This window comes from Pezoporus occidentalis, unplaced genomic scaffold (assembly GCF_034315485.1).
Source record: "Pezoporus occidentalis ecotype Australia unplaced genomic scaffold, CSIRO_AGI_Poc_V1 ctg14, whole genome shotgun sequence".
NCBI lineage: Eukaryota > Metazoa > Chordata > Aves > Psittaciformes > Psittacidae > Pezoporus > Pezoporus occidentalis.
In genome coordinates, this window is record NW_026913209.1 from 4,121,031 (window position 1) to 4,144,424 (window position 23,394).

The 23,394-nt window shown below is 38.2% G+C and overlaps 1 protein-coding gene across 2 annotated transcripts in view; it reads left to right on the forward strand.

Moving 5' to 3' along the window:
- Positions 1 to 23,394, forward strand: part of CFTR (CF transmembrane conductance regulator) — a 90,664-nt gene that overhangs the window by 20,568 nt on the left and 46,702 nt on the right. For both annotated transcript variants that reach the window (XM_062609624.1, XM_062609625.1), the window contains exons 4-12: positions 209 to 424; positions 1,347 to 1,436; positions 2,823 to 2,986; positions 3,459 to 3,584; positions 7,233 to 7,479; positions 8,981 to 9,073; positions 9,597 to 9,776; positions 12,047 to 12,238; positions 22,355 to 22,449. In XM_062609624.1, coding sequence (XP_062465608.1) covers positions 209 to 424; positions 1,347 to 1,436; positions 2,823 to 2,986; positions 3,459 to 3,584; positions 7,233 to 7,479; positions 8,981 to 9,073; positions 9,597 to 9,776; positions 12,047 to 12,238; positions 22,355 to 22,449 — 1,403 coding nt within the window. The remainder of the gene's footprint in view (positions 1 to 208; positions 425 to 1,346; positions 1,437 to 2,822; positions 2,987 to 3,458; positions 3,585 to 7,232; positions 7,480 to 8,980; positions 9,074 to 9,596; positions 9,777 to 12,046; positions 12,239 to 22,354; positions 22,450 to 23,394) is intronic.

Consider the following 23,394-nt stretch of genomic DNA (forward strand, 5'->3'; position numbering starts at 1 on the left):
GATGGAGTTGCAGGAACATCCCAGATAAGAGCAGTGAGTTGTCTGTTCTTCTGCGTAATTACTGCAGCTTTTCATGGTATGCACAGCAAACAGACCTGGCTTCCACATTTAAGCTGTAAATCTCAGTTGGCTGAAATAAAAATGTTAACCATTTTGAAAAAGTGAACAAACTACTGACAAAAAACATCTTTCTCATTTCCATCTGCAGGAAGTCACCAAATCTGTGCAACCCCTTCTGCTGGGACGAATAATAGCTTCCTATGATCCAGATAACTCCAGTGAAAGATCCATCGCATACTACCTGGGCATTGGCTTGTGCCTTCTCTTCCTTGTGAGAACACTACTCATCCACCCTGCTATATTTGGTCTTCATCATATAGGAATGCAAATGAGGATAGCTATGTTTAGCTTGATCTATAAGAAGGTAATTGTTTCATTTACACTCAAAGCCAAACCTCTGACTGTAGCCTACGTAACTTTTAGGCCAGTTTGTTGAAAGAAAGATTGATGGGTTTGCTAGTCAAGGTACACAAAGTACACGAAAGAATAATGTGGCTAACAGCAGTTTCTGACAGCTCTCCATTTCCTAAGTCCAAAGAATTAAATACTTGTCTACAGCTGGTTTGACTGAAGTCAGCCTCTGTGTGAGTTCAGACTTGCTGGATATGTGGTAAGATGCCTTAATTGTTATACCACTGTGCTCATGTTATGCACGTGTATTGCAAAGGAGGAATAACATACTTTGTGGTGGCCAACGAATATTTTCAAAAGAGGATTAGAGGTGAAGATTTAAACAGTAAATATTACATAGAAGGAATTGGGTTTGAATGATACTGTGTAAGATCTCTATAGCGTGAAGAATCAACAGATATTGATGGATCACATGTCACAAATCCAAATATTTAAAAAGGTATTTGGTTTTATCAATACCAAAAGCAGATAATTTAGACAAACATATTAGTTACTCTAGTATAAAGCTTACTGTGAAAACATCTTTCAAAAGTAATTGTCAAGATAGGCACAGTAGGAGATTTTTGAGGATGCACAGCAGCACACAGCATGCATGCTTAATTAAAACTTGCATTTGCATATATATCTGTATGCATAAAATATTCAACAGAAAGCAAGGACTAAGTCGATAGATCAATGTTTGTAAAAGAATTTAATAGCTATATTAAATCTAAGTGACATAAATAACAAGTTTAATGAGACTTTCTTTACAGCATAAGTAGATAAGTGAATTGTTATTTATACTACTGTACCACTGCTTATCATTTTTATCTGTATTCTGTTTTATGGGGACAAGTTACATGGCCATTTTTATATGGTTTTGTTTTCTTTTACAGATCTTAAAACTGTCAAGCAGAGTTCTAGATAAAATAAGCACTGGACAATTGGTCAGTCTTCTTTCCAACAATCTGAACAAATTTGATGAGGTACGTCATTGGTTGTTTAATCCACTTGATGAGCCATCAAATAAATACAAATTCAATACTTCAAGTTGTTCATGGCAAATATTAAGGAAGGAAGGAGCATAAATGACAAACTGCACTGAGTACTTATTGTAGATATAAAATGAATCACTACCTTAACCTTAAAAAAATATGTTGGCATGTGGTCCTGGAAGTGCTCGTTCTCATACTTACGATGTCCTTTACCTCCTATGCTGATTAGTAGAGGAAACCTAAAAACCAGATATACCTTAAAAAAATGCTTGTTCTACAGTCTAGTGCGAACCTCACAGGGAAACTCTTGGTTATGCATTTGATTTCATAGAGGTCATCACTTGCTGGTTCAATCCTTCCATCCTCTTTTCTTGATGACTGTGCCTTTTTACTAAGGTGATCCAGTCCATTCCTGCTGTTGAACAAGTGATGATGTTCAGCATCCTGTTGCTACTATTACTCACTCTTCTAAAAGTGATTAACCGTTGATGTAAGACCTTATTAGGAATCATTCCCAACACATCCATGTTCGACAATACTCCAAGAGTTTCCTGTAGAAGTTCTCTTTTGTTAGAAGACACAGAGGTAGATCCTGGCTAATGGCTTTTGGAACTGGAAACTCTGTCTCGTTCGGCATGTGGGTTTGATTGGCCCATTGGTAGTACAAGGTTTGCTTCCTATGAAAGAATCAAGATCAGAGAGACTGTAGACTCATGGCTGAAAATGCAGGGTGCATTTACTTTAAGCATCATATTCCTATATAGAGCAATGTCAGCTAGCACTGAACAAGCTAGGACAGCAGTGTAGCTGCAGTAACACGGACCCCTCTGCAGCCTGATCACAGGATTCAGTCCAAAATCTCCCCAGTGTGAAGGAAGATGACTGAAGTGGGCAGCAATCTATTTTGGATTAGTTGTGTTCACATGACAGTCATCACTTCTCCAAAGTAATATTCACCTCCTATGTCAGATGAAATAACTCTCAGAAAATTCTTCTGTGTATTTTTCTCATCGTTCAGTGGTTGAAAAAGGTGGCATCGATGGCAAATTCTGTTTACTTTTACAAAGCTGGGGTTTTTCCTTGTGCATATGCATAGCTCAGAGACAATTGCAGACTGAACTTTGCCTTACAAAAATCAAAGTTTAGGTGTGGCATGTGTATGTATTGCTGCACTGTCATCATAATTAACACCCAGAATGCTATGTGCTCAGGATCACAAATCTTCCTTTATAAACTTGTTTTACTACTGGAAATATTTGTACCATTCTTTGTTACATTTTTTTAAGTGTCACCTTAATGACTTCTTCCTTTTCATCTAGTTTTGAGGGCACATCTGTAACTTGTATTGTTATTATTTTCTGCTGTGGGCTTCCACAGGGTCTTGCTCTAGCTCATTTTGTATGGATTGCACCTTTACAAGTGGCACTGCTGATGGGACTGCTCTGGGATATGTTAGAAGCTTCTGCATTTTCTGGACTTGCTTTTCTAATAGTCGTGGCCTTTTTCCAAGCCTGGCTGGGACAAATGATGATGAAATACAGGTGACAAGACTGTTTTAAAATATTTCAGTATATTTTTCTGAACCACATTGGTTTAAGAAGTTTATACCACTTGATTAAGTCTCTAGGTATGCCATTGTTACAAAAGAGGAGTCCAAAGAATGTTTGCTGTGTCGGGAAAGTCATGGACAAGCAGTTACTTATTTAGCTGTAGTTGTCTAAACTTAGCAAAATGAAAGGTCTAACATGTAATAAACAGTGATAATGCTTTGCAGAATTAAGACTCCTTGTTAGTGATTTGATTTATTCTTTTTAGAGCTTTTGTTTTCTCCTTAGTAAAACAATTACTAGATTTCTGATAATTCCTTTCACATTCTTCATAATAATTCTGTTAAAATGAACATTTTAAGCATAGGCATATAGGGAAAGTGTTTCCGTAAGATATAATGGGATATGAACTAAGTATACAGCATGAAAAAGATGAAGATTAACTTACTGCCTTTTTACATTGTAGGAATAAGAGAGCAGGAAAGATCAATGAGAGACTTGTCATCACCTCAGAAATAATTGAAAACATACAATCAGTTAAAGCCTATTGCTGGGAAGATGCAATGGAAAAAATGATTGAAAGTATCCGTGAGTAAGTGTTCTCATTTGTTAGTCAAATTTTTTACGTGCTTGAAAAAAAAATAAAAGGTGGCTATGAACATCATCTGTGGTCTTGTTAGTTAAGAAGGAAAGCACACAAACATTAATCCTCCATAAACTAACTGTGAATTCCCACACTGCAGCCTGGGTTTTTTTCACAATTCATCAAGCTCACTATGGAGGTGAGATTTTTATTATTTTTTTTTGTTTTGTTTACTTCCTCGTTTGTTATAATGATATTTCAATGATTAGTTTGCGGACGTAAAACAATTGTGGCATCTGTGTTTGTTTCTGGCCAACCCCAGCTTCATCTTACAATAAAAAGACCTTTTGTGGTGGTTACCTAAGGCTTTACAGACGTTCCTATTCTGCGGTGAAGGAAACAGTATGAGTCCTCTGCAGCCAGTTTTCTGAGAAATGCAATAAAGCTGGTTTTAAATGGTGCATGCAACCTGTGAGAGGATTAAAGCAGTGCAGATTCATCTATTGATCTTGCACATTTGCATTAGCTGTTATTGTCAGTAGATAGCCTTGTATAATGCTTATCTCCTCAATTAATACCAAGGTTGAACTGGAACTACCAGACCCGAAACAGAAAGGAAGTAAAGGAGCTAACCTAGTTAGCTGAGAGCTATGAGGAGTCCTGGGGGAAGGGAGGAGAGGTGACACATTGATTGATGTATGATGCTTCACTAAAGCTGTCCTGTGTGTTTGTTTAGTCCTTTACAGAGAATTAAAATTCTGTGCCAGTTGTGTGATTGGGAAAATAAAAGAAAATAGAAGAAATACAAGTCTCATATTATCATGTAAATAAAAGAGAGGAAATTATATTTTTACACAAACACCTTCTTGTTCAGCTGCTTTCTGAAAGACAGTCCAGGGAAAGTGATGTTCTTTACCTTTGGAATAAGGAAGATCTTAAAATTTGTAATGATTTAATGATCAGAGAAAACTCAGTCTGAATCCATGCTGGGAATTCTGGCTCGAAGATGGGACTGGGTTAGGATTCACTCGGTGTCACTTAGTCACGTGCATTGCTTTTAGGAAATTTGGGACCACATCTTGTGAACAAATCCTGTTGAAATGAATTTTAAAATTTTAGTCCACAAAGTGGTTAAGGGAACCTGCGAAAAGGACTGTCATTGTATGATCTGTATATTCTACAGTAATCTGTAGCACATTTTGTAATGCTGGAATTCAGTTTTTATTATTTTCTACATGGATTTTTAAAAGTTAGGGATGCTAGCAATATTACAAGGTCAAAGTATCTCTTTTCTACTTCTCTGCACCAAAATACTGTAGTTTTTTTGAGTGATCCAGCAGGTCACTTGGTGAAGACATCACCAGAGCAGATCAACCCAGGAATGTCAAGAGTTTCAGCCGAAGTTTGCTTGCTGAGCTAGCTTTGCAGGGTCTCCCAGTCAGTTGCCTTGTTAAGCTGGTAGGAAATGAGGCCTTGTGCTTGAAGCCATGATTGCATTTTAGCAGCAATGTATTATAACTTAGTCATTACCCAACTGCTTCTGCATGGTGCCATTTTCTGATGCAACAAACCTGTGCCCTTTACTTGGGTAGACCTGAGCTACCAGATGGAGCTGGCCATCCTGCAAGTGTAACACTGCTGCAGGTTAACTCCCCTGTGGAACTGTGACACTTCAGAGGCACCAATATAGGCTGTCTCCTGTGTGTCCTCTTAAGTCTATACTGATAATAACTGTTTGTAACTGGTGTCTGAATATACATACCTGCACTTCTATTGGCTATACAAGGTATTCAGAGAAGTAAAAAATCACACCTAACTGTTCCTCTGAACCATAAGCATAGCACTGGAGAAGGTGAAGTCCAAGGCTGGAAGTGTCATACTTTGTCAGTAGAAGATACAACTTTATGTAAAACAAATAATCTCGAACTCATGTATTTGAAGTGATTTCTACAGCATCACCTAAAAAACAGGCATATGCTGGACTGTGCTCTATACATGCACAAGGCTCATAGTGTCCCTTCTGTTTTTCTCCAAATGCGTGTGTTGCATCAGCAAGACCTGTCCCAAATTCATGCCTAATTTACAGAGCTCTCAAGCCTACATCTCAGACAGATCAACCCGTGGAAAACTTTGGTGCGCCAGTCAGCTTGTGGCTGGTGCTTGAGAGCATACTGAAAAGGGTTAGTGCTTTGATTCTCCCTCTTTGGAGTGCCAGCTGAGTGCTTCAGCACTGGGGGGCTTTTTGATAGCTTCTACCCAGGCATTTGTGTGGGACTGGACAAGAATCAAGTGCAAAAATATCTGTTATCCTTGTTCAGCGCTGCCACCCACACTCTCATACAAGCTCTGGAGGGGCTTACAAGGCCCTTTCTCCAGTGCAGTGGCTACTGCTGTGGTGGTGACCTGCACGCCTATCTACTTTCTTCAGGCCTCTCTTGTGAAATAAAGACTTAACAAGTAGTGCTAGGCACTCTGCTCCAAAACTGGCTGAGCTCAGATTTTCTGTCAGCGAGTTTTAGGGACGCTTTGGCTGACAAAAGTTTGTAAGGTGTTAGGTGCATGTGGAAGTCTCATGCATGCATAGTGTGGGGCTGAAAGAGGGTTCCTCACAGCTCCAAAATCCTGGAAGGACTTTGCATGCAGAAACTGGTTCAACACCAGAAGACACATAGAGGTTACGGTGCTCAACTTTGCATCAGCAGGTGTCACCAGGACCAGCGTGACTGTGAACCCAGTGGCTAGAGCACTCATGCAGTGAATGGGCACCTTGAGATCTAGCTGCGTCTCTAGCCCCAGTTAATTGCTCTTTGCAGTAGAGCAATTGCTCTTTCACTGTGGCAGTGGTGCTTTTGTTCAGGCAAAGCTGTGTTGTGAGGCACCTGGGGAATGTGAACAGGGCAGCAGTTGATAGAAAGCTTCAGCACTGTGAGGCAGGGCTATCAGCTCAGAAAATGAATTACTCTCCTGGATTAGTTCTCATTTTATTTAATATCTTGCAGTAAGATACATAGACATTTTGGAAGCAGTCCAGATAATCACCAGTTGCATTCCCGTCTCTACAGCAGTCAGTAAGCTACTCTGAAGACTGAGCTTCTGCAGAAAAAGGAAGGTGGAGAGCAGACTCGCTGCTTTCCACCTCTTCAGGCTGAGGTCAAGTGATACCTTACTTCATGGGTGAAGCTGTTAGTAGGGTGGTCTGCAAAAAGCCTTTATAATCAGACTGTGGATTGTTCTTAGTTTTTTTTATGGTCTTGTATAGCAAATCTGGCATCTCAAAGTATGTTACTTCCAGGGGAATTGCATAGCTACATGACTGGATGAATATGGGATGATGTTTCTGGGGGTGTATCAGATACCACAGCATTAGATGCTTAAGGATGGTTGTGCTAGGAATTGTAGAGGCTTGTGGTTTATGAGGTATCCAAATTATAACATAAATTATTGTTATTTTGTTTGACATCTCTGAACATTGGTGCCTAATTATTGTTTAGGTCCAAAAGTGTTTGGAATCTTGCTTTTTAACTGCAATGCTAGAAAATAAGAAGAATGAATGAGCTTTTGAGTTAATTGTTTACCACCAGGTCCATCCAAAATATTTGTAAGATGTTAACTGTGGAATCCTATACTAATTATTTGTATTTGTTTTTTTTTTAACAGAACTGAACTGAAGCTCACCCGAAAAGCTGCTTATGTGAGATATTTGAACAGCTCAGCCTTCTTCTTTTCAGGCTTTTTTGTGGTGTTTTTAGCTGTGCTTCCATATGCTGTGATTAAAGGAATTATTCTCCGAAAAATATTTACCACCATTTCCTTCTGCATTGTTCTTCGAATGACAGTGACCAGGCAGTTTCCTGGGTCTGTGCAGACCTGGTATGACTCTATTGGAGCAATAAACAAAATACAGGTAGGTTATATGCACTAAAATCTTCCCAAGTACGTAAGCTCATTCTTCATAGCACATTATCTTGTCAGTTGATCAACAAAAGCGCACAGCATTTATGCAGACTTTCCAAATATACTATGTGTTGCTTTGACTACATACCATGAAATGTCATTATAAATCTTGATATTGTTATATGGTTCCCCAGGCAGCATAACCACAGGACTCCCATGCTCCCTGCATGCTGCCTTTTTTGAAATGGTGGCATTTACTTATTTCTTCTCATTACAGAACAAGGAACTTAATAAAAGATATTTCATGAGTTGTGGCTCTTAAGAGATGTTTTTCCTTCAGAAAAGGAAGTACAAAATTAGGAAATGTTTTATATAGCCCAGCTTCTAGTAGTTGCAGTCACAGATCTGCTGTTTTCCTAGCTATTAGTTGCAAGAACAGCAGGAAATTGTGCATCTTATGCAAATACGCATCTCATTTATTATGAGTAGTAAACATAATTAAGGTACCAGTCAAATAATTATTAACTACCTTGTCTACTGAGATGAATTGCTCATATACCAGGATGAGAGGCTTATTTACAGAGTCAAATCAAGATGAATTCTCATTAACACTATTTTATCTGCTGTTTTGAAATCACACCTCAGGAAAAAGAATTTTTATTCAATTTCAGGATGAAATTTGGTCTTTTTTTAATATATTTGCAAATAGATTTTTTTCTTTTTAAAACATACAATTTATTTTTTTTTTTTAGCTTAATAAAAATACCTACTATGGAATTTAAAGATCCTAATCAGAGATGCTAGTATAGAATAAGAGGCAGGTATTGGATTTTTATGATTTTCAGCTGGCAGAAGGTTTGAGAAGTCAAATCATAAACTTTTCTGTTCAATATTAGAAGGCATTATTGAGTCCCAGTGTAGGCAGTCCATTTGCTCTCAGATTCCCTAGGCATTAATGGAGGTATTTTGTCCTCAGATGGTAACACAAGTGTCAAGTTGCTGACTTGTGCTATTTGAAATTACACTACTTCAGTGCTGTACTGGCTGGGATCATTATCTGCCATTTTTTGTTTTGTTGGTAGAGACATCATTGTAACGCTTTTAAAGTCTTGCAGTTTTGGAGTAGGAAGATACCAGTGTGCAACCTTCCACATCCTACTCCAAAACAAAAGCTTTATTTGAAAACAATTAAGGTCAGAGGGGGTGATGTTGCCTGATACAAGTCCTGAAAGCAAAGGAAATGCCAAATTTTGATATTCTTTATAAATCAGAACTAAATATCTTTATGGTTATGTTTTCACTAGCAGTGAAAGAATTGGTAGCTTCAAAAGCGTTTCCTTCTGCATCCAAAAGATCTGGATGAGCTATATTTGTGCCTCCCTCTAAGACAGGACAATGCACTAGCACTGTAAGAAACCTTTGTGCTCAGTGTTGGCAAGTATGTACTCCTTTGTGTTATATGGCCATCCTTTCTTACTGCTTCCTCTCATCTGCTTTCATGGTGTTTCTAGGATTTCTTGCTGAAAAAGGAATATAAAGCCCTGGAGTATAATCTAACCACCACTGGTGTTGAGCTGGACAAAGTAACAGCTTTTTGGGATGAGGTTAGTACTTTTACCCAAACTAAATAAAAACACAGAATGTATTTTTTTTCACTGATACTTGCCATGGTGTTCTCTAAAATAGGCAGCCTATGCTCCTTCATTTTAACTTCACCTTAGATTCAGATATCAGCAGGCAAGGAATATATGGCAAGTAATTAATGTATAATATCAAATTATCTATGATTGAGAAACTTTGTAAGAGACCTTTTAATAAGTGTTAAGGTCTATAATAAGTAGTTATTTCTGATTTAAACCAGCCTGAAAACAGAATCAGGCTGTGGCATGTGTAAACATTGAAAACTGGTTCTATAAGAGGCAAATTCTGTTTGTGTCCACAGATTTAGGAGCAATTCCATGAATATATATGTATATTTAAGAATATAATAAATATGGTATAGATAGGCAAAGTAACATCAGAAAAGTAATTTCATATGTTTTCCTAAGTATGTAGTATGATATACATGTCTGCATATGTTTTATTTATTTTTACGTAAATACAAATACACATCTGTGTATGTTGCAGGGAATTGGAGAACTGTTTTTAAAAGCAAGCCAGGAAAACAACAGCAATTCTCCTAGCACTGACAACAATCTCTTCTTCAGTAATTTTCCACTTCATGCATCCCCTGTTCTTCAGGATATAAATTTCAAGATTGAGAAGGGACAGTTATTAGCTGTTTCTGGATCTACTGGAGCAGGCAAGGTATTTCTATTTCTGTTTTTTTTTCAACAAAATCCTAATAATTTCAAGAAATGATACTGTGTTGTTAGCTGTAATGATACCTGTATTGGTACTGTATTCTTGCTGTCTTCTGCTCACTGTAAACATGATGGCTGTAGGAAAAAGTATAAAAAGTATATTCGCACAGTGTTTCACTCTGACAGGCTCCCCGAGTCCCATGCGAAGCCTGGGGGAGGTGCTGTGGAAACTGTGGTTTTCTAGGAAAAGTTGTGGTTTAGATTAGGCGTCTCTTTAGAATCCCCAAATGTTAGCAATACGTTGAGTTTGCAGATAATTTTAGCAATACATTTAGTTTGCAGATAACACATCTGATTAACCTCATTAATATAAAATGAGTTGAACTGTTATACTCTTATTAACTTCAAAAAGCAAGTAATTAGATGAATCTGTCACCTTCACTGCATTTTCTGAGGAGATGTGAAAGTCAAAACAAACATTCATTATGTGTTTGGCAACTTTTTGGGTTGAACAAATTATTGGTGAACATATTCTGATTTCCTTGCATGGAGTAAAATATTTCTTCTGTTGTAGTCAATGGTAAAGGACCCATCAATTTCAATATAGTATGATCAAAGCTTCTGTATTGTTTTTCAGTGATGATACCAGTAGGAAAGAGCAAAGGGCACAGCACATGAGGTTACCCTCAAGCCAATATGTTGTGGTGCATTTTACTGTGATACTTCTAAATTTACAGACTAATTTTGCTATGTTGTTGATATTTTGCTAAGATATCACCCAAAGTCAGTTTTGTCTTGTTGCTAAAGGTGATACTTGTAATACAAAAATATCAACTAGAAAGTGCTGAAGTACGTATATCTCCTTTATTCAGCTACTTAGGAAACTGAGGAAAATTCAGGTTACAGTGAGCAGTTTGAGTATATGCATACAACAGATTTGCACTTTTCAATGCAGTAACGACAGAAGACTTGTAATATTACCTGAAAGATTTTTAAAAACCCCAAGCTGGATCCCCCCACCCAAAAAATAAATAAAATCCTCCTTCCCATGCATCCTCTTAGTTTATGGCTTCCTTCATGTTGCTTAAGGCTGTTACTGTATATTCCAGGAACTGTCAGGCCTATGAAACAGACTGCACACTTACTTTATCTGTAACAGGTGTGAAGCCTGACATCAGTTCTTTAATACTGCTTCAGTATCAGATAGGGTTGGGTTTGGTGGTTTTGTTTAGTTTTGTTTTTTTTTTCCATTTATGCTATATGGCATCAGATACAGTAGTTTAACACTAAGTGTCTGTCCTTTGCAAGATCAGAAACGTCTTACTCAGCATTTTGGAAAAGTTAGATTCTGATATGAATGGAAAGAATCTTGTGAGGCTCTCCCTGCATATTGCATAACTTGTCAAAGGATCCTTGGGCTTGACAGCATTAAACTGTGACTTAGACAGATATTTAGATCTTTGGCTGTTACGTCCCAGCTTTGCTGACTGTTTATTAGTGATAAGAACACCACTGTAATGGCTCTGTAACATATTTTTCCTTGTATTTCTCAATTCTATTCTTTGATCCAGTAGCCAGTTATGTGTGACAAGGTTACTACAAGCTACTGATTAACTTTGAAATTGTAACATGTCAGTACTGAAATTGCAATCAATTCTTTTATGAAGGGAAATAGTAAATACACTTAGGTCATGTATTCACGTAAATGAGTTAAAAGATACAGAGGAAAATTCAGATCACACTGAGTAGTTTGTGAGTAATTGCATAGACATATATGAAGAAATTGTATTTTTCAAGGCAATGCAGATAAAAGGCTTATGAACACTAGTAAAATTGTAAACGTTATCTTGTACAAAGAACAAACAAAATAGCTACTGATAACATTAAAAATCAAATAATATTCTCCATAAATACTAATAACTTATGTCTGTATATGTCTCACATTTTTACCTTGTAAAATTACTAGAAGGTTAATAAAAAATGTATTATTGCTTATAATAATACATACTTTTGCAGCAGCATGCCTTTTTTTCAAGATATTACACAATTGTTATTGTTCACTGAATGAAGTTTCTCTCACTTCAGAGGCCTTTCAGAACCATACATATCATGAAAATCTCCACTAATTGCAGCCTGCACTACATAAGTACCTACAGGGACACTATCTACAAGACAAATGTACCATTTAAGTAACTTAGCAAGAATGATTCTCGCTTTGTTTAACATTTCTTCTGGTTGTACAGATCTATTAACCAAGTGTTAATGAATTTTCAGACTTCTCTTCTGATGCTGATAATGGGAGAATTGGAGCCTTCACAGGGTAAAATCAAACACAGTGGAAGGATATCTTTTTCGCCTCAAGTGTCCTGGATCATGCCTGGAACAATAAAAGAAAACATAATTTTTGGTGTATCCTATGATGAATACCGATACAAGAGTGTCATCAAAGCTTGCCAACTGGAAGAGGTCAGTCATCTAGGACTCTTAAGACCTGTGACCCAACCAAAGTGAAAAACCCCAAAGAAAAAGAGTGGAGCTTTAAGTAAGCGAGACATTTCTGAGATTTAAGGAACTCAGCCTTGCATCCCAGATTTTTGGAATCGCAAGTGAACCTGTTGCCAGCTCCTTGGGAGATAGATTGACCATGCCAGTTCTGGTAGTTTATACAACAGGAGCTAAATAAGCTGGCTCAGATATTATAAGGTGTCTGCCTTCTCAGTCTTCCTTGATAGTTAAAAACCTGGGTAAACATATTAACGTTGAAGAAATGATGTAAAAAGTACTCCTACAAAACTTTTTTCACATTCTTCTCCATAAAGAAACTTTTCCTTACAATCTTGGAAATTAACCTGTTTCCATCTTTTCTTTTGCAATTCATAAATAGCCCAGGGGTAATTAGAACTCTGTGTCTGAAACCTGCGTTATTTAGAGGAAAATCTTGACTAAAACTGGGGTTTTCTGTGTGAGCATTGAAAATTTTCACACTAGAAATTAGTGCAGGATTGATTTTCATGTGATATGTAGCCCACAATTAGTACAATGACATGGAAATGTCCTTGTGTGTGTTTGATGTTGCCAGGATAGGAAAAGATACCTTTTGACATCGTAAGATACAAAAGGAGCCAGCTTTTTAGACCTTTGCACCCTTATTGCTGTGCCTTAAGATCAGGCATTTTGTGTGTAACATGTAGATGAAAACAATAAATATTTAACTGTGCTGAATAGGATCTGCCTTTAGGTCGCACAGTAAAACATATTTTCTTTTAGTGCCAGTTAAGCAGAAAAACAATAGCAAGTCTGTTTAAAAATGAGATGAGGGTACTGTGCTTTATCTCAGAGTAGGCTATAGTTAAGCAGTAAATTAATCTTTTCTTATATGTTTATGGCCATTTGAGCTTGTGTTTGGATTGCGGTTTGCTGGAAATCTTTGAAAGCTTCTGAAGACAGGAGAATTAACAACTTCTGTGTCAGGCTTTCTGAAGTCCTTAACCCCCATCATAAAAGTTGTAGTTAGTGCCAAAGCTCTCAGAAACAGCTGGCTTCAACAGTTCAAGACAGCTTGGTGTCCTGGTGTTGGTGGGACGGCTTGGTGACATGGTGGTGGTGGCATGGCTTGGTGTCTCAGTAGGCTGTGGCTCCTTTGTTCTCCAAACAGGCTTAGTCAGGCCAGCTTTGATCTGTGTTGGTGTGGAATGATATGCTTCACCTCCTAGCAGGGCTTATTATATGAGATCAAGCTTGATACTTATAAGGATGTTTTCTTCTGGACTGAAGCTGAATAAATTGGGCTTGCCTGAAGAGAAGGCATAATGGTCTGGAAGGAAGCCAAATGCATTACCTTATTGCTATTATTATGCTTTCTAGTCTTGTTAGCTTTAACATCTTAATTACTGAACAGGACTTACTACAGCAGATTGAAGGACGGATTTCCAATATTAATTCCCTGTTTATTTGCCAGTGTGACCTTTTAAGGGTTTATTATGACAAGGGTTAGTGCTTTGGTGGCTTGGGGTTGTGTGTGTTCTCATTCATCAGATAGGAGAGTTACCAGAAGGTTTTTGCCTAAGGGAGTTCACTTTGCCCCCTTCTCTGCAACTTTCCTAGATATTAGTTATATATTCCAGTAGTTATATATTTCACCTGAATATAGGTCTGTTGCTGAATCTAGTTGTTATACAGGCTCTTCAAGGAGTAGTCCCACTTGATGGCATGCTTGCAGCAGCAGTATCGTGCCGTAAGTTTAATTCATGGTTCTTGGTCCTCACAGCTCTGCTCTGTAGCTTTCTGTGGCACATGGGGATACCAAGGGTAAGGGATACCACAGTGCAACCCTGTAACAAGTGTATGAGATCTGAGTTGTTGAAAGGATCCACAATGGAAGACAGTTGTGTGTCAAAGGTTCAGTGAGGGAAGTTTGTCAGGTCTAAGTACCACTGCTTGTCACTATTGCAGGAGGTTACTATGTAGGCATATGATACAGAAGAAGCGTGAGAAGGGTTCTCAAATACATCTCTATGTGCATCAGTAAAGCATGCCTAAGGTACTTCTTAAACTTCATAGATTACTTGGTTGGAAAGGACATCAAGGATCATCTGGTCCAACCTTTCTTGGCAAGCATGACCTAGACTAGATGTCCCAGCAATCTGGTTGGGTGTCCCAGCTAGGACACCCAACACTGGGGTGTCCACCACTTCTCTGAAGAGATTACTCCAATGGCTGGTTGTTTGTACAGCTTACATGTGTATCTTTGTGGTAGTGTAGCCTGCTGTATCTATATAAAATGATTCAGAATTTAATTATAATTCCATTTCTTGATTATATACTTTCAAGGTGAGGCTGGATGTGGTTCTAGGCAACCCGATCTAGTTAAAGATTCTCTGCTCATTACAGGAGGTTTGGATTAGATGACCTTTGAATGTCCTTTCCAACCCAAACTATTCTATGATTCTATGATATTTTTCCTTTGGGAGTAAGTAGGCCATCACAGGAGGTAAAATCATGTTTTACAACATTGTTCTAATTACTGGAATTTGGAAATGGGCAGAGGTTAAGAGCAGTAGAGGGTAGTAGAACAAAAGAGAGACTGCTTTGGAGTTAAGATAAAGGGACTGTGATTAAAAGCTACTTTGACGTTCTTGATATCCAATAGAAACGGCCTTACTGGCAAAAATTATTTCTGAAAACTCATCACAAACTAAACATGGCTGCAGTAAGATATAAGTGATGCATAGACACTGCCCTTATTCGGGTGTGATGATGAACTCAAGAGAAGGCTGGTACATTTCAGTGACATGATACATTCTGTGAAACATTATAGTGCTAAAAGTTTTACAAAAAGGCATAGAAAAAAAGGCTGCTTGTTCCTTTTCCAATGCCGTCTTCTGCTTTTTTCCTTTCCTCCAGGAACAGTGTTTTACCAAGCAAGCAGGGTGAGCACCCGATTTAACATGTCTTCTAAAATGAAGATCGCAGTTAGCACTTATGGAGGTGAAGGCTTTCAACTTCTAGATCAAACCATTCCAACACTGATCAGTAGTCCTTACCATTTGTCCTTTATCCAGAATCTTTTTTGAAATAAATTGTTTCAATGGGTTCAATTTTGAATATGCAGGTATTACCACAGGGGTATTGCCTTTAAAATCTTATACTGGGATGCTGTGATAGAAGCCAAGGTATAATTGGTTCTGAACTCATTTCCTATACACAGTCCCCATAGGCAAGCTTAAAGGTAGTCAAAAAGTAAGATAAAATGAATTGGTAGCTTATGCTACCTTCTTTTTGTTGTTGTTTTTGATAAGGTGTTTTACCCTTTTTATCAGGTACTTTTCCTCACATTCATGATAAAAATCTGTTAGCAAGAGAAGATGAACTTTTGCCTACCACTTTAAATTAAGGACCAAGTATGAACAAATTGAACACCAAAAAAACCACCCTGCTTATTTGATTGATTTTTATTCTCATTGCTCAATAGCAGAAGCCATAGGGAGATGCAAACTGGATGAGTTTATATGTCTATGGAAACCTGCTATTAAATTTGAAGTAATTCCACAGGTGTAACTTCCCTGGAGAGTGAAGGATTGTATTAATGTCATGAAAGGGATAACAAGAATAGAAATGAGAAATTGTAGGAGTAGCCAGTTGGGCTTGCAAAATCCTTATTACTGATATAATTAAAAATGACAAAGGAATATTGCTTGATTTTCAGAATTTCACAGTGCAAAATCAGTATTAATAAGCCTGCTATACACAGGGTGTGAGATTTTTGTTTGGTTTTTGCACTTGCTCAGTTAAAAAGGCAAACCCTTTGGGTAGTTGAAACTGTGTCTGAAGCTGTTAACATTGAACAAAATCATCCTAAGAAAATGCATTCCTCCAGTCAAGACTGCAGAAGCGGGTCTGTTATAGTTATTCCTGTAAAAAAAATCAACAAGCATCATATCCTATCCTATTTATTTATTCATCAGTTTTGAAGCCATACTTCCATGACTTCCATTTTTATCTTTTTGCAATGTAAGATAGATATTTTTCCACCTTGTTAGTTCATTTGATCCTTCAATAGTTACCTAAGAGGCCATAAATGTATAATGGCAAACTACCCTTAAGAGATTACCACTCTTAAAGTAAACACATGTTCTGATTTGAGAGCCACCAGCTGCTCGTAAATATAATGTTTAACATGGCATGCAAATAGAGGAAGTGTTTCCATGTGAAATCACATCATATAATAGTACTAAAGAAATTGGGCCAGATCCTATGTTTTCTTGAGGTGGTTTTACAGGGAGTGCAGGAGATTCATTTTCATCTAAGAAATTAAGTTCTAGAGAAAATAGTTAGAGACAGTCAATATGCCAAGCCATGGTTTGTGTTCCTACATGTTCGATGTGTTCACTGCAATGTCAAGGATGCTCTGAAATAAGAACACATATCCTTTCATCCCACTGTACTGCTCCACCCTTTTTTATTTGTGCTGGCTTGGCAGTTGTCTGATTTTGGTTGGTTGGTTGGTTGGTTGGTTGATTGGGCAGGTTTTTTTTGCAGATAACTAAATCAGTAGGAGTTGAGAGGTTATGATGTCTGTGAATGAAATACTTCATGCCCTGATCTTGTGCCTGTTTTTGACAAGGGATTGCAAACTGCAGATTACAGAGTGTGCAGAAGAGGGGAATAATAAGGGTTTGAGTCTAGAACTGAGTGGTCTTTAGTAGGTAATTCTCTCCAAGAGGATATTAAGAGGTAGCTTGGTTACCTAATCGTGCATGTCTACAGTGTAAACTAAGTGAGAGAAAGTTACTTGGCCTCTCTTAGCTGAGGAGAGCAACAGGCATGTCAAGGTGAAGTTCATCTCATCCTAATGTAAACAGCTAAAATAGCATAAATGCCTCTTGCAGACAGAAAGTCCACATAATATTTCAAGTCTCTCACTACAGCCACTGCATCTCGTACACGTGGGCCCAAAAGCCCTTTATACTTTTTCCGCCTTGCACTGGTATGATCCACTGGCATGAGCAGACTCCTCTAACTGAAATTCTTGTCTGTGGCCCAAAATCATGGTCAGGTCAGCAGTGAAACTGCTGACACAGTGAGTTCCCTGGGGAACTAGAAGTAAATAAGCCAGCACAGTTTCTCTATAGCAGCAGAGCATCTTAATTAGAGAAAAAAGTGGACGCAAACTCCCAAATACACTGATTTTAAGAAGTTTATCAATAGTCAAGTAAATTTGTTTAACAGAGCCCCTCTGCAATGTTCTGTGTTGATATCGTTTAGTTAAAAACCTGTTTCAATCAAGACAGTTCTCCCCACCCCTTTCTCTGTCTTAGGTACAGGGCTCTGGACCGATTACCTTGGATGTTGTCCTATTTCTGTGTCGCTTCTGGAATTGTATTTAATTCCCTTACCCTGTGTTTAATCCACCCACAAACAGCATACTGACTACTTCATATTTCAGAAATCTCTTCCACAAGAATGTTTCACCATAGAGAAAGCAAGTTTTGCCAGCATTCGTGTGAGGTTTGGGTGAGCCTGAAACTCTGCTCAAGGTCACAAACTCTTACAAAAACAAAGCGTGTGCTTTTGTGTCATGAAGCCTTCATAAATGGTTCAGCTGAAATCTAACAAAAGCCTCAGCTTCAGGAATCACAGGCAGAGAGAGGAGACTTTCCTAAATAAAGTAAAAATTTTTAAAGTAACTTCTGATTTGATATACCTTAAAGAGATCTGGTTTTCTGACTTCTGGCCCATGAAAATGAGGACTCAGGTATGTTCAAACTGGTTACCTAAAAGCCATCATATAAAAAAATACTGAAAATTCTTCATCTTTTAAAAATTAACAGAAATGTTCACTTGTAGGTATAAGTCTGAAACACAAGCTTTGATTTCAGAACTTGAAAACTTGAAATTTTGCAGTGTAGTTTATATCTGTCTTACTTCCAAGATTTATTTTTGTTTTCCCTGAAAATCGGGACAAACTGAAAGTTACACTTCCTACAAAATGAAATTTCAAATTCTTTATCTAAAGATTTTTAGTAATCACTGAATTAAAATCTGGAGGTTTGTTTCAGTTCTCTTTCTCCTTATGGGTATATTAGAATTGGATATGATGGCTTGGAAGCACAGCAATAATTATATTAATATGTTAATGTCAAAGCAGGTAACAGTAAATTTTCGTCTTAGAGCTAAAGACAAAAATTATCAAATAGAGTGTAAGAGTATTACAGCTGCTACTTGAAACCCTTGGCACTGCTTCTGTTTAACTTTTGTTGAGCTTTACTTGGCACTTTATACAAGAAAGGATTCATTATTTTTCTTCTAATTTATTGCAAGTAGTCCATACTATAGAAGGGGAATTGCAAAGTATGTACAGAGGCAGTTTCTTTAAAGCAAAGAGAGAAAGAAGATGAAAAAGGGAGTATTTTGGTAGGTGAGAAAGGAGGTAGCAATGTGAATGGGGAGAGTTTTCTGGGAACTAAGAAAATAAACATGGGGAATGTTAATGGCAATGAAGAAAGGGAAGGGGACAGAGATTGTAAAGAAACTGTGACAGTAGAAAAAACAGAATTGAAACAGGGGAAAGGGTCAGTGAAGATGAAATGGAGACATTCAAGACTGCTGCTCTGTTCCATTTAGTTTCAGGACTGTTTTATCTTTTTGGAGGGAAGGCAGGGGAGGGAAGGCAGGAGAGGGAAGATCAAAGGCTACATTATTAAGGATATATTTAAGGAAGAGGAACCTCATAAGTAAAATATATATGTTCTATCATTAGAACTGCTTGAGTATTTTGAATAGCCTTGGATATATAAAGCAACTGCTTGCTGAAAAGCATGTTTCTTAGAAAATTAAGTCTTATCATGCTTTCTGATCTTAATTGTTGCTAATGATTTATCAAATTATTTTGCTAACAAAAAATCTCTACAGAAAAGACTTGGAGTGTGAAGTTCATTTTGAGGTTTTGTTTTTTTTATAACCAGACCATATTTCCTCTTCACCCTGAAAAGAGATATTACCTTAAACCCTCTGGGCTGTTTTCTTCCATACAAAGCATAGAGGTATTATAACAGTCATCCCTTTGCTGCTGAGGTAGATGAATATGACATTTACACTGTTTTAAAATCAAAGAGATGTTAAGAGGGTTGCTTTCTTCTTGGGTGTGCAACTTGAGATTCGTTAGCTCCTGATATTAAAAGCACCCACAAAAGTAATTCGTGTTTGTGAGAACTGTGGGGGGTTTCTTCTCTGAATATTTACCAATAGGTTTCTCGATGTAAGCATTTAGAAATAGAAATGTTAAAGAAAATCCAGCGGCTACTTCATTAATGTGCTGGGTTTTGTGCCGTTCAGCATCATTACATGGGTTTTGTCCCTGGCTTGATTTCACTTCCTGCATAAAATGACAGCAAGGATGTATTTGGACCAGCCCTATGTACTTTTTTACAATAGGTAATGCATGTTCCAACAAATAGCATTGTGTGTCTATTGAACTTCATCACTCTGTTTACGCCTTTGAAAGAAATTACTAAACATTTTTTTAATTATGATGATTACAGCCTGAAAAGTTCTTTGTCTGTTCCATGCCATATATTATCCTGAGGTGAAGGGTAGAAAAGAGCAGAAGGGGAACTCATTAGAAGTCTGATTAAAATTCCGTGTTGACGCACCTGCAGAGAAATATATCTGACGAAATACCACCACCATTTAAAACAATAGGAGCCCTGGCATTAATTTCAGCAGGGCTAGGGTTTTACCCTGTTTTCAGGGGAGGACACACTGGGCCCAATTCTTCACCTGGGCTTTTCTGGAAGAAGCAGAATTAGGGAACAGCTGTAGCACCAGCATCATTACTGGCAGCAATACTGGTAGGAATGGGAAACAGTGGAAATCAGCTTAGATACCTAGATAATTAACCAAGCAAATCCCAATGTTCAGGTGAAGACACTGGGTAAATGTCAAAGTAACATGAATAACATGGCTCCTGCATGCATCGTGAAACCACAGGTATCTGAGCAGGTTGTCTCAAATAGATGCCAGAAAAGCTTTTGTGCCAGAATTTCACATGTTCACTCTAAATACTTGATGACCTATTATAGCACGATGATTTTGTTAGAAAATTCTCTTTTAAAAATGTTGCTGGCATTGTTTGTCACATCCCTCTTTCTTCAAATACCTGAGCTGTTCTGTTAGTACCAGGGATTTGCCTGTGTGGCTCTCATTTTGCAAGAGGGAAATAACTAGTTAACATGAGAAGAATTTAAAAATCACCTGCAATAGATTTTCCATGCATAAGAGCATCTTGATTTTAAGGTCAGAATCCTCTAAGTCAGGAAGTAAACGCTATTATCAAATTAAAGGGGAGAATCTCCCATTTCCTGACTGACCAGGCAGTCAATTTCTAGTCCTTGAGTGGCTGGACCTTTTGTCTGTCACTGATCCAGGGGTGAACAGCATTGTTCACTCTGTTCCTGAGGTCAGGGCAATTTGCAGGGGAGGAAGAAGGAAACATTTATCTGGAAGGGGTTTTATTTATTTATTTACTCTGCAAAACCTCAGAGGCTTGGATTGCCAAAAGGCTGCCCAACAGAGTGATTAACCATCAACATCACAGCAGGGGTGGTCAAAACTGGATTATATCTGACTTCATATGAAATGCAAACTTCTAGAGAGCAGTTCAACTTACAATCCGAAGGTTGGATTGCACTGGAAGTGCTTCACATGTCTTCTGGTATTTTTCCCAGATGTCGCAGGGTTTCTGTGGGTGCTGTGGAGTGCATGCAGACTGCAGAGTTCCTGTATGTCTCTCGGCTGCCTGGGGGAAGGGAGACCACAAATCAGGCTGCCTTTTCCCCACCATTCCCTAAAGCCTGCTCCCAGCAGCTCACTTTCCGGGGAATTTTGCATACCACTTTTTTCCTCCAGAAGTTGCACATCTTTGTAAGGCATGAGAACACTGGAGCTGATTTTGTCTGGTATCAGATGCCTTGGACAGCTTCCTTGGCTGTGGGGGATCCCTATCTTTGGAGTGGGAGGACGTGCATAGGCAGCAAGAGCAGCAGTCCTGTGCTGCCGAGTGGGGAGCACAGGCACTGGGAGCTTCTAGGATGCTCAGGACTCCCAGCTTTGAACAAGGCAAACTACCCTGGTGTCACACCTGCTGGAAACCTTGGTTTCCTGGGGCACAGGGGAGTCATCAGCCCATATTTCTGGGAGGAGTGCCCTGAATCTACCACAGTTACAGTGGTATCACTATATAGCTTAAAGACGTAGGCCAGCGAAGACTCGAAGGCAGAATTTAGAGCAACTGTAGGAGTATTAAAACTAGGCAGCCTTCAAGCACACAAGCCATTTTCCATGTCCCAACTTCCATGAATTATTGTGGCTTGCAAGGATTGTCAGTTTTAGTGATAATACTCCCCTCAAGAAAATTTCTGGCCACCTCTGCCAGTGGGGCACAAGGATGTCCTTTACTCCTTTCTCTGTCTCACATGAGAAGGAAATGGAATTTTCTATTTTTTTTCCACTGACTAAAGATTAATTTTTAGCATGGTCATGAGCTGTAAGTAACATACAGCCCAAGCAGTGGAACTTGGCTCCCAGACCTTTTGCAAACCTTGAGTATTCCTGGCATTCCTGGCTGGGAATTTTGTGCAAGCCTTTTTTAATGGACATACCTGAGGTATTAATTTCTCTGGGCTCTGAAGAACTCAGATCCCGAGTTAGCTTCTTGTTCTCCCTAACTTCAGTGGTAAATGCATTTGCCATTGTTACTTGACAGAAAACACAACCAGTTAACATCTTGGTTTGATATTGTATGAAGGTACATTCTCTGCTTTTATAGAGATCTAGCAATCAAGACAAATATTCTTGAGATCTTGCAGCTTGTGATTGCTCTCTGCAGTAGAATTACACATTTTCTTTCATAACCATTTCTGATTACATAAACAACTTAAAGAAATAAACCTCTGTGGGAGGTTTTTTTTACCACTTCTGTCTAACCTGTCTGTACACTGTCGTGCATTGTGATTCTATCCAGTCTAACTTGAGTTTCTTGGATATGGAAAATACATGTCTAATTCTTTAAAACAATGTTAACAGGATATTTCCAAGTTCCCAGACAAAGATTATACAGTGCTGGGTGAAGGTGGAATCATTCTGAGTGGAGGCCAGCGAGCACGAATCTCACTAGCAAGGTATTTTACTCTCCAAGTAATGTACTGTTTCTTGTATAAGGAAATTATTACGACTGAGCACTTAAATATATGTGAACCAGGTCCTGCTAAATAAATATCCACCAGCTATATCAGGAACCTCATTTTAATCTCAGAAATCTGAGTTTTGCTATCTAACTGTGTTTGTGATACACATGCATATTTCTTTATTGGATTTTGAAAGTTTGATGTTAGATGCATGCCATGGCTTAGCTGAAGATAAATTTTTCGCTCCCTGATGCAAGATGTCTATGGAGATTTAGTCCTGTAAGTGTAGCTTTCTAAGTACCAAAGAAACGGGTACAAAAGATTCCAGATGAAAAAATTCCATATTTCAAAAAATGTTGCTAATAGTTTTGGGTTTTCTGTTAAAAAAAAAAAAAAAAAAAAAAAAGAAGTGGAATCATAGACTCATAGAATGGTTAAGAAAGCAATGGCTAGCCAGTACCTATGAATAATGATCTGGCCTTGTCTGTTTGACCTTCCCATGTTAGCAATTTTGAAGATCTACAGAACAATAACGTAGGTGTTTGTCTAACAAATTTGCAATGTGTGTCAGTGGAATCACTTAGCTGTCATCAGAGGTTCAGTAATGACAGCTCTGATGCGTAAATGGCCCCATTTGTTTCTGTGCCAAGTACAAATTGTGGTGGTTCCCATGCTCAGAAACTCTGGGTAGAAGTTAAAGCACACTATGATGATCCACACTGGCAACCCATGAAAGATATGCATGTCTGTGTGAGGCTAAAAGATGGGTTCATTAACACAGAGAGTCTTTTAGTGTGGATCTTTCTAGCAAATTTGTGAGAGGGAAGAGACATATGGATGGTTCTGATTTCTGTGGTAAGAGAGAACAGGAGGATCTGGCAAAGCTTTCAGAGCAAAAAAACCCAACCAACCCTGGCAGTGTTCAAGGCTCGGTTGGAC